Source organism: Trachymyrmex septentrionalis, unplaced genomic scaffold (genome assembly GCF_001594115.1).
Source record: "Trachymyrmex septentrionalis isolate Tsep2-gDNA-1 unplaced genomic scaffold, Tsep1.0 scaffold148, whole genome shotgun sequence".
In the NCBI taxonomy this organism is placed as follows: domain Eukaryota; kingdom Metazoa; phylum Arthropoda; class Insecta; order Hymenoptera; family Formicidae; genus Trachymyrmex; species Trachymyrmex septentrionalis.
The window spans coordinates 130,714-140,542 of record NW_017304631.1 but is presented as its reverse complement, the minus strand read 5'-3'; the positions used below and the strand labels follow the sequence as shown (position 1 = coordinate 140,542).

At 32.8% G+C, this 9,829-nt stretch overlaps 4 protein-coding genes and 2 non-coding genes across 8 annotated transcripts in view; 2 read left to right on the top strand and 4 right to left on the bottom strand.

Annotated features, from left to right (window-relative positions):
* Positions 1 to 421: 421 nt before the first annotated feature.
* LOC108745747 (V-type proton ATPase subunit D-like) lies at positions 422 to 1,805 on the bottom strand. Its single transcript, XM_018482074.1, has 3 exons — positions 1,393 to 1,805; positions 804 to 1,226; positions 422 to 716 (listed from the first exon to the last, which is right to left on the bottom strand). The coding sequence occupies exons 1-2, from the start codon at positions 1,780 to 1,782 to the stop codon at positions 897 to 899; spliced, it is 720 nt and encodes a 239-aa protein (XP_018337576.1). The 5' UTR covers positions 1,783 to 1,805; the 3' UTR covers positions 422 to 716; positions 804 to 896.
* A 149-nt stretch (positions 1,806 to 1,954) lies between these two features.
* Trnag-gcc lies at positions 1,955 to 2,025 on the top strand. Its single transcript has one exon. It is a non-coding gene; the product is annotated as a tRNA-Gly (tRNA).
* A 158-nt stretch (positions 2,026 to 2,183) lies between these two features.
* Positions 2,184 to 2,254, bottom strand: Trnag-gcc. The gene has a single exon. It is a non-coding gene; the product is annotated as a tRNA-Gly (tRNA).
* Positions 2,255 to 2,518: 264 nt separating this feature from the next.
* Positions 2,519 to 3,781, bottom strand: LOC108745717. Its single transcript, XM_018482031.1, has 4 exons — positions 3,439 to 3,781; positions 3,268 to 3,325; positions 2,830 to 2,953; positions 2,519 to 2,594 (listed from the first exon to the last, which is right to left on the bottom strand). The coding sequence occupies exons 1-4, from the start codon at positions 3,551 to 3,553 to the stop codon at positions 2,535 to 2,537; spliced, it is 357 nt and encodes a 118-aa protein (XP_018337533.1). The 5' UTR covers positions 3,554 to 3,781; the 3' UTR covers positions 2,519 to 2,534.
* Positions 3,782 to 3,878: 97 nt separating this feature from the next.
* On the bottom strand, positions 3,879 to 7,832 carry LOC108745716 (calcium uptake protein 1 homolog, mitochondrial-like). Of its 3 annotated transcripts, none has more exons than XM_018482030.1 (12): positions 7,664 to 7,832; positions 7,275 to 7,533; positions 7,037 to 7,184; positions 6,161 to 6,320; positions 5,861 to 5,898; positions 5,670 to 5,784; positions 5,336 to 5,496; positions 5,057 to 5,173; positions 4,822 to 4,946; positions 4,594 to 4,721; positions 4,309 to 4,398; positions 3,879 to 4,127 (listed from the first exon to the last, which is right to left on the bottom strand). In XM_018482030.1, the coding sequence occupies exons 2-12, from the start codon at positions 7,517 to 7,519 to the stop codon at positions 3,973 to 3,975; spliced, it is 1,482 nt and encodes a 493-aa protein (XP_018337532.1). In that variant the 5' UTR covers positions 7,520 to 7,533; positions 7,664 to 7,832; the 3' UTR covers positions 3,879 to 3,972. The 3 variants fall into 3 exon arrangements, with proteins under 3 accessions (XP_018337532.1, XP_018337530.1, XP_018337531.1); XM_018482028.1 differs by lacking the exon at positions 6,161 to 6,320 and adding an exon at positions 6,611 to 6,770 and having other exon boundaries at positions 7,664 to 7,831; XM_018482029.1 differs by lacking the exon at positions 6,161 to 6,320 and adding an exon at positions 6,611 to 6,770 and having other exon boundaries at positions 7,719 to 7,831.
* A 1,756-nt stretch (positions 7,833 to 9,588) lies between these two features.
* Positions 9,589 to 9,829, top strand: part of LOC108745723 (THO complex subunit 5 homolog) — a 3,977-nt gene continuing 3,736 nt past the window's right edge. The window contains exon 1 of the mRNA XM_018482035.1: positions 9,589 to 9,775. Coding sequence (XP_018337537.1) covers positions 9,680 to 9,775 — 96 coding nt within the window. The 5' untranslated portion in view covers positions 9,589 to 9,679. The remainder of the gene's footprint in view (positions 9,776 to 9,829) is intronic.

Here is a 9,829-nt window from a genome sequence, read left to right as displayed (position 1 = left end):
CCTACGCTACGCTTGTTCGCTTCTTTACAGGGCCTTCTGGCTCTCCTCTGCTCTCCTCTGGCTGCTCTCATCTGGTTCCTCTCTCCATCGGTACCGGCAGGGTAATGTAGGGATTTCCGTCCGTCGTGCTCCTACACACACACACACACACACACATTCGTATTTCGTATGCACCTTCTTCTTCGTCTGGCGATCGAGTCCAATCGACTCTGATTATTCCGCGTTTGGTATGCCGCGCGGAATCATTTTTTATACATCTTTTACACATGCGTATCTTATTTATGAAAGAGAAGAAACGAGAGAGAGATTACTTCTTAAATTTGAGCGGTTGAAGAAACGCGCTGCAAATAGCTCATTCTTACAAGGAAATTATCAATATTAATTGAAGCTTGTACTTAATATGACGTGAAAATTGGGCGCACAATGCCTGGGCAAGTTGAAATTTTCGTCATTTCAACGCAGTTGCAACCTACGAGAGAGATCTGTCAAGAGTAGGATTATTAGGAGAGAGGAAAGAACAGCAGTCACGTTCTCATTATCATATTCCGATGTTTGGCAGCATAGTTCATTGAAGAACGGCTTTACGGGCTGTATTTTCTTGGTATAATTGGACCTACACAAGGACTCTGGTGCCCTTTTCTCGTATTCTCGCCCTTTCTCGCGCTTCCTCCTTCGTTCAGAGATTCGGAATTTCACGGACAGGGTGACTACACTTCCTTCGAGAATTCGAAGGAACAGAGTGAAATTAATTAATTATTAACACAAAATATATAAAGATAGCGTCGTCGCGTGGACATTTGTACCGCTGTATTTTCTTCAAGGGTGCTCTCGAATTGTGGATCATTACAATTCTGTTATAACACACACATGCACGCGCGCGCACACACACACATGTATTAAAAGAGAAGATCCTCGTCCGTGTCGTCTAGTAGGATATTGGCACTCTGAATGAAATGGTAAGAGGACTGTCGATCACGTGACCGCTTCGTTTTCCGCTCTCGTATCTTCTTAAGGCGATAAAATTCTTCTCGCTCGTACTCATCGAGTTCGGTAATGATGTACGCGAGGGTCCGTTCTAATCGAGGTATTATAACGTAGCGAAGAGCGTTTACGCGACGTCTCGTTGTCTTGATTACTCGATCGAGGATCCGATAGTTGTGCTGTAATGACGCCAATTTGACTAGCAGATCTATCGCCTTTCCATAATTGATCTTCAATCTAGCCACCTGTTGCAAGGTATCGGGATATTTGTATATAGAAGCTTACGGGACATCACTGACGGACAACAAAATGTTTACTCAATTGATAAAAGCAAAACGGTTAATTGTAGCCAACTTTTCATCATACGGCGCATGCTGTATGCATATAATGGTGCTAAATGCACATAATCACTTGTTGACCGCCTCTGGCCAATCCGGTAAATTTGAAAGGATCGGCGCCACTGCGGAAGGCCTCGTAAATCCATAGTCGAATCCCACCGATCATCTCCTGTCTGGTTCGAATCTTGGTTTTGGCCTTGTCGACCGCCTGTAGGACCAGCTCGTTTACTCCACCTGTCGTGTAATTAACTTCGACCAACGAGAAGGCCGCGTCTCTCATAACTTGGCCAAGCTGCGATTTACTCTTGAGTAATTGCAACATAATCTCGCGAAATCGAATTAAGAGACCATCGATCCGTTTCGAAAGCAAATCGCGACCCCTACGGGCGCAGGTCAAACGGCATTTCACACTTGTATGCGAGCTGGATGTCGGAAAAACTGCTAGTCTGTCTACAATCTCCATAACTGTTTGTCATCGAAATTATATGGATCATGGTAAAATTGATGTTCAGTTTTATCGATTTTTTCATTATAAAAAAAAAAAACAAAAAAAATTACAACTTTCAATTTTAATTATCATTATCGTATTTCGAACGTACCTCATTAAGTTTGTACGGAGTGACTCGTTCACAGAGGCATCGGTGGTTCAGTGGTAGAATGCTCGCCTGCCACGCGGGCGGCCCGGGTTCGATTCCCGGCCGATGCATAAAGTATTTTTTTTTGTTAAATTTTTTATTATATAAAAATATTATTACATACAAAAATATTATTATATAGAAAGTATTAACGGTTGAAACTCAATAATTCGATTTCTCTACTGTCTCGCGAATAATTTCACATTTGTATGGACAAAAATAACGATATTGCATCGGCCGGGAATCGAACCCGGGCCGCCCGCGTGGCAGGCGAGCATTCTACCACTGAACCACCGATGCTCGTGTTCGACTTCGCCAATTAGTATATTCTTACTTCACATATCAACTCTTTTTCTACAGCTCTCACTTTCAATCATTATAATTTATAATTTACAATTTATAATTAAAAATGTTTAATCTTACGTGTAATTAATTGTTTAAAACATTTTTTCTTCATAATAATTATTTTATTAGAATAGATTGTATATAGAAACTATTTCAAACAAGACATTTTTTAATTTTATTTATGAATAAATCGTCACTATTTTTCTTTATGAATAATTACTAGTCTTTACTAAAGTTAATGATTCAAGTCCCAATACTGTTCGCCATACTCTCCATTTTTGTTACCCCATTTCACCTAAAAAAAAGTTACGCAACGAATTATAAATAATAAATTATATTTAAGTAGATATATTAATAAATTGATGATTATTCAAGACGTTACTTTAATAGTTTTAATTTACAAAACGATGTAAGATATAAAATACAAAATATAAGACGTACATAAGATACAAAATAACATTGATAAGTAAATTATGATATACGTATATAAAGGAATAATTGTGTACACGATTACGAAATAAGATAATTACCTTGCCGCTAAAACGGTTGTTGTCAAAATCGTTTCGTTCGAATCTTTGTTCCCATTCAGTAGGATTCTCACAGACATAACCAAATTCAAGTTTAAGAGGTGCCACATGTTCCGAAAATATATCTCTACATGGGATAAACGTCATCAAAATACATTACAATTTTTTTGTCATTTTACATAAATGTTGTGTCTTATATTTAATTCACTTGAAATAATCTATAATTCGCGTCAGAATTTATAAGATCCTGTTCGAACTATTTATGTGCCGGGTGAAACAAAAGATATTTGAAAAATGCACATATACATATATAAAAAGTATTAAAATTCATACATATGTATATGTAAAAATACATGGCTTACAAAAATTAGAAATAAAATTTTGTCCTAAAAAATTTAATGCCAATTACTCGTAAATAGATATATAGAGGACTTGACTCACTGAAAGTATTGTCCCATCGATAAAATATCTGATGTTCTTTGCTGTTTTGAAGTCCCTTCTTTATTCACAATTTGTGAATTTATAATCATAATTAAAACAAATTAATATACATGTACGTACATATAATATTATATAAAATGCACACAATCACGATTTATTTATAATATTTACCTGTCAAAGTCATTTCTGTAAGTTTTTCTAATAAATGAGCTGCGACAAAATTTACGAAAAGTAGTATCGTTGCCATTTGTATAAAAAATAAATTAAAATTATATTTTATCAGCATTTTGTTGTATCTAATAATTTAACTTTAAACTTGCAATCCGTTGTTGTCTTATAGAGTGAATGGTAAACTACTGAAGAGGATGTAGGACGTTGAATAGGAGAAATTATGGTCTCTGCATCTCACGTTTTTTTTCCGGATAATATGCTCTATTTAATATAAGAGTGAAAGTGTACTAACGTAATGCATCATTGACGTAGAATTTATTTTTAACGTAACTGTCTACCTTCTAGTTTACAAATAATATGCTCTATAATAAATATTATAATACAATTGCAAACTTGTTTTAAATATTATTATTCTATATTTTGCATAATATTCTCTCTCTCTCTCTCTCTCTCTCTCTCTCTCTGTGTGTGTGTGTGTGTATTATAATAAACAAAAGATACCTAAAAAAGACCAAGTAGCATTTAAATACTCGATTATTTATCGTACGATAGGAGATTGCTGTTTTTCGCACACTTCATCATGGATTGAATTAGCTTGACAAATCCAGTATCCTTTGGCTTTTCCAGACCGCGCAGCACACGGTTCTTCATCACAGCGACAAATTCTCGATTGCTAAGTTGTCCGTCCACTGAAACAAAATCCATCATAAATAATTTAATCATTTTTTAAATACATTTTACATATTTAATACACATTTAAGATACATTTAATGCTATATCATGCTGTAATTTGTAAGAAAATTAAGCTTTTCTTAGTAGACTATATATTAAAGTAAATACAGTATTTCTTATAATAAAAAATCAACTCACTGTTTTCGTCGAAAATCGTGTATACCACTTGAATGATATGATCACTTAGATCAACATGTGCTACGGTTTTTGCTACATGTTTTAATGTCGCTACAATATCATATTGCACAATTATATATCCATAAATAATTAATATAGCAATAAAAATGCTTGATATTTTTAATTATTACCGATTGTTTCTTACAATCGACGAACCATTATTAATTAATTATTCTAAATTATTCTATTATTGTTTCAGTTAGAATATTTAATCAACCGACAACTCTATTATTTTATTATATATACCTTGATCGATAGCTGCGCCAGCTATATGATAAAATGTCAGAGCTGTATCAACATCGTTAATGTTGTTTAAAAAATGGAAAAACTTGAGATATTCTTCTTTGCTGATCCCTTTCGGATCTTCTTTAAAGCTATAAATAATTATATCATAATTGATGTTTAACTATATATAATTTAAAAAATTTTAGATTTTATGGTTATAAAAATTAAATTAAATATTTTCACACTCACGTCTTTTTCACTCTCTTCAACATTTTTGCCTTCTTTTTCGCTGGATATCCAGCATAAGCCAACAATAATTCCGTAAAATCTACCTCGGTAATATTGCCATGCTCATCCGGATTTCGTCGTTCAAACTAAGCAAAAAAAAAAAAAAGACAAACGTACAATAAGTAGATACTATAATAATATGGAATTATTGGTGGCTATGTATACTACGGCAAGTCTGTAAGATCGATTGCTATACCTCAAGACTCAAAATTTCTCGTTGTAGTTGCTGCTGAAAATCCAAAAATTTCTCGATTGTTAGCTTTTGATTCATTTGTGGTCCAAAAAAATATGTTGTTAGCGCAGAATTTACTCCCTAAAATTCCAATAAGAAAATAATTAAGATTTTGTTTATTCAATCAAGTCTGATTGTGTTTACATATATATGATTGTGCTTTATATATAATATATTTCAAATTAATAAGCATTTAACATTTATTGTTCATGATATACAACAAAACTAGATGAATATTATAACCTTAAATGTATTTCCTGTAGTCGCGTGATCGCGATGTCGAGTACCTATACTAGTTTGTTGTCGTATCAATGTGGCTACTTTTCCAAACTCTTCGGAATCGACATCACCATCTCCATTGAAATCAAACATTCTAAAGGCAATTTCGAAGTGACGTCTAGAAGCTGTAAAACAGGTTTGAATATCATTGAAACTGATGTTCCTTTATTGAACTTAATGTTCCTATTATGTAATATAAAAAGTTCAGTTGATATACATTCGAATGAAAATGTATTTTAAACTATATTGCAAACATTTTTTTATATATAATTAAAAATTGACAAATTAAAAGACTTACTTGACAATACAGTCAATAAAAAGATATAATCTGAGAAAGTAATAAGGCCTGCACTGCCTAGTTTGTAGAAGATGCTATCTTCGTCCAATTCTAATTCTAATTTGGTGTGAATATTCTAAATAGGAAAGGAAACATTTCTATAGAAAAATATCCTTTGATTGAGTACTTTTTATACAATTTTATTTATGTACCTTTGGATCGTAACGTTTGTACTGATCTAGTCCAAGACCTGAAAATTAATGTAATTCTTACTATACATATTTTTTTAATATACTGTTTTATATGATAGATTTGATAATATAATCTTGAAAAAAAATATATATATATTAAATATAAATTGTAACTTTTAAAAATGTTAATTGTTTTGCACGTGCAGAAAAGCTATATCACAAGGAATCAGTTAAGCATCTCACAGTTAATTAAAAAAATTGTACTTAACAATATTTCATTTAAAAATGAGGAAAGTTGCATAGAGAAGGATATAGGATTACCGTCGGGCTGTTTCACACCAGGTGTCATTGATCTTAAAAAGTCATCTGGCGTCATAAATACTTCATGTATATCATTGCTTGTGACTTGAAGAGTTGCAAAGTAACGGAATACTTTGTCTGGTGTTGAATAATGCCTCATACGATTTTCATATTCTATTATCTGCATATAAAACAATTAATAGATAGTCACAAGTTTTTAAATTAATTAATTATCGCAAAATTATCATCTTTTAATTTTAGGAAATACTTGTACGATATTATCCATATCTGATTTTGACGATCAACAGTTTATACTTGATATTAGGTAAGAAATTAGTATGGAAATGTTTTAGTTAGCAGAGCGAAGCAGGTAGGTTGTTACTACGATTTATTGCAAATCATTGTAAATAAAAAAATACAATTGCAGAATTATGTTTTAGCACCAATACAATAAAATTTTGAAAGTCCTACCATTTGGTTGCTGCATATTTGGTGTGATAGCTCGAAGAAAATCATCAGGTGTCATATAAATTTCAATACCTTCTAAATGAATTACTTTCACAGTCGCGAAGTAACGAAAGATTTTGTCTGGCGCCGAATATGTTCTAATCCTATTCTCATATTCTATTATCTGTAAAAATACTTAAGCCTGCATCGTTCTGCATAGACATATACTGGTACAAGTATTAAATTGTAAAATCTACAGTACTATTTTAACAAAGAGGAAAATAATTATTTTATACACATATACAATATATATATATCTACACATATATATCTTCCTCTTCCTTATTTTACTATATAATTAATCTTAGTCTTAATAATCTAATTCTTGAGGCAATCTTGAAAAATTACATATACACATATTACTATGGCTAATGCAAGTCTTTAATAAACCTTTCTATCGCGAAATCCAATTTTCTGTTTTTTATTCTTCTTCCTCTTTTGTACATCCTGTTCTATATTTTCTACGTTTTCATTATTCTGAGTCTCTTCCGAGTCCAAGATACTAGCAGCATCTACTTTAGGTATTATATTAAGCATGCTGTAAAATATAGAAAAATTGGTATGTTGAATGATATATTTAATGTATTCGCATCATTTAATTACAATTAATATTGTTCACTTCACTTACCGTTGCCAATCAAAACATATAGTCGTAATCATAATAATGCTGCAAAGCAAAATTGGAACAACGTAGATAAAGCGATATTTTCTTCTAGTATGACCAAAATTTCTAAAATTACGAGTTTGATTGTATTCATATACATTTTTCCGACAATTTTTCTGTAATTCTGCAAGATAGAATGTATCAACGGTTGCAAAAAGTTTCCGTTGCAAACACTGTCGAAATGCAAATGTGCTTCTGCTGAATAACATTGTTTACAACCAAACTGAAAAATTCAAAATATTCATTATTAATTAATTTAAAGAATTACTAACATTATTTTAGATGACTTGTAATCAATAAAGAATGCACGTATGTACATATAAGTTTTATCTAATATATATGTATGTACGTACATATCTATTTCATTAAGGACAGATTGTTTCACTTTTCGATAAACTTGACACTCACTGTCTTACTCTCGTAACTTTTTTATGCTCTTACGCTTTTATTCTTTTGTTTATCCAATAGATAAATTATTATCACATAATTCATCTGAAGAAGAGAGACAACTATAAAAATATTAATAATACAGTATTACGGATATGATGTAAAAATTCAAGCATAGAAAGAATTGGAAAGAATGTCACGAAAAACGGCTCTATTGGCCTCTACATCTACAAAATGTACTACATTCGTAAAATTTCTCAGTCGATAATATGCCATATGATATCGATAACTGTTTCATTGTCAATTCTATCATCGATGAGATCATAGAAAAATACCTGAGAGGGGCCATGCCGGCCTCTTTCCTGTTACCGAAATCGCCCGTATGGGTGACACTACCATCAGTATGTATGTACGGTATGTATGTTACATAGAAAAACTTGAGAGAGAATATGACGGTCCAAAATTGGAGCGCTATAAGTATTTGCATTCGCCATTTTTAGTCCCTTCCCCACTTTTGTTCTCTCTTTAGTCTCTCTTCTCAATTAGTTTAACGGTGGAGTGAAGAGAGAGAGAGAGAGAGAGAGAGAGAGAGAGAGAGAGAGAGAGAGAGAGAAAGCAAAAGATTGAAGAAAGGAGCAAGAGAGTAAGAAAAGGATTAAAAGGATAGCAAATGCGAATACTCATATTATAGTGCATTATCAAAATCTGTAATTGTAAAATGCTACCGCGCACTATCACCCTCTGAAAAAGTGGATGTTAACTACACAACAATATTGTTACCTTGCACTATTCCTGATGGAACTAAAAAATTGAAATCGTTGACATAATTAAAATCGATTAAATTAATGAAGATTTCAACGATTTTAGCGATTTCTATCAGAGCACTGCAAAAAGGTGGATACTGTTGTATAGTTAATATCCACTTCTTCAGAGGGCGGTAGTGCGCGGCAGCATTTTGCAGTTACAGGTTTTGGTTCGTTATGTCCTCTCTCAAGTTTCTCTCTCGTATGTATGTACATACTACATCAGACAGAAACTTGAGAGTGGACATTCCGGCCTTTTTTATGTATCGAATTTCGTAGGATATGTCCACGATTTCTTTTCCACACTATTACGTGGATTAGACAAAGAATAATCAACTTTGATCGTTCGTCCTTGTTTAACCACCTACGTAATACCATAGCGAAGAAGCATAAAAACAGCTGTGGATTTTACGAGGTTTGATACATAAAAGAGGCTGGGATGTCCATTCTCAGGTTGCTCTCTAACGTACATTTTTAATTTGAAAATTATGTGAGTACATATTATACATTTTCTGACATTATCAATAAAATCATATAATTAAAAGTAGATAAAATCATATCATTGAAGTAGTGGTTTATGTCTGTACTAAATCCTCAAGCTAGAAACGTACTGACTATCCATAGGAAAGCTAGGGAGCGTTTGTATTGACCATAATAGTAACCGTATGCCGTAATATATAAAAATTGACCAATCACTTTCGAATATTTCCTAATTCTTACAGTGGAATGAGAGAAAATTAATTAATACTTGACTGTGCATGATTAGTCAAAAGAATTCGTACAGATTACGGCATACGACATACGGCGTATAGTTACGGTCAATATAATAATAACGCTTCTATAGTCGGCACACTTCTATATTTTGATGAGGATTTACAATTAGTATAGACATGAACCATATCTGCTTTCGACGAAACGATTTTATTGATAGTGTCGGAAAACGTTTGTAGTCACATAAGTTTCCAAATTGAAAGTAGATGTACTGACGGTGTACGAGCGATTTCAACGGTAACAGGGAAAAGGCGGGCCAAGGCTTCTCTCAGGTTTCTTTCTGCTTTGGTGTGGTGGCAGTATATGTATGTGCGATTGTAATTTGTGATCTCTATTGCATGTTACATTCGTGATTGTTCGGAGTTGTAGAAGTTAATTTTCACTTGATTTTATTTATTGACGTGAAAAATGGGTAAAGAGAATGAATCGGATAGTGTGAAAAAAAGAAGAAAATCTGTGAGTGCAAACAGCGGAACCTCAATGAAAGACGGAGATATGTATAAGGTATAAACGTTAAAGATTTGGTTTAAAAAATTACAAGATATTTAACGTATGATA

Bases quoted from the DNA above. Each gene is read 5' to 3' on its own strand.
- LOC108745747 (XM_018482074.1), bottom strand. From the start codon at position 1,782: ATGGAGATTGTAGACAGACTAGCAGTTTTTCCGACATCCAGCTCGCAT. The intron at 1,227-1,392 runs GTGATTATGTGC...ACCTTGCAACAG, and splicing joins TGGCCAGAGGCGGTCAACAA to GTGGCTAGATTGAAGATCAA.
- LOC108745717 (XM_018482031.1), bottom strand. From the start codon at position 3,553: ATGCTGATAAAATATAATTTTAATTTATTTTTTATACAAATGGCAACG. The intron at 2,954-3,267 runs GTGAGTCAAGTC...TATCCCATGTAG, and splicing joins TCGATGGGACAATACTTTCA to AGATATATTTTCGGAACATG. The intron at 2,595-2,829 runs GTAATTATCTTA...ACTTTTTTTTAG, and splicing joins ACAACCGTTTTAGCGGCAAG to GTGAAATGGGGTAACAAAAA.
- LOC108745716 (XM_018482030.1), bottom strand. From the start codon at position 7,519: ATGTTATTCAGCAGAAGCACATTTGCATTTCGACAGTGTTTGCAACGG. The intron at 5,785-5,860 runs GTACATAAATAA...TTTCCTATTTAG, and splicing joins ACAAACGTTACGATCCAAAG to AATATTCACACCAAATTAGA. The intron at 4,399-4,593 runs GTATATATAATA...ATGATATTGTAG, and splicing joins TGGCGCAGCTATCGATCAAG to CGACATTAAAACATGTAGCA.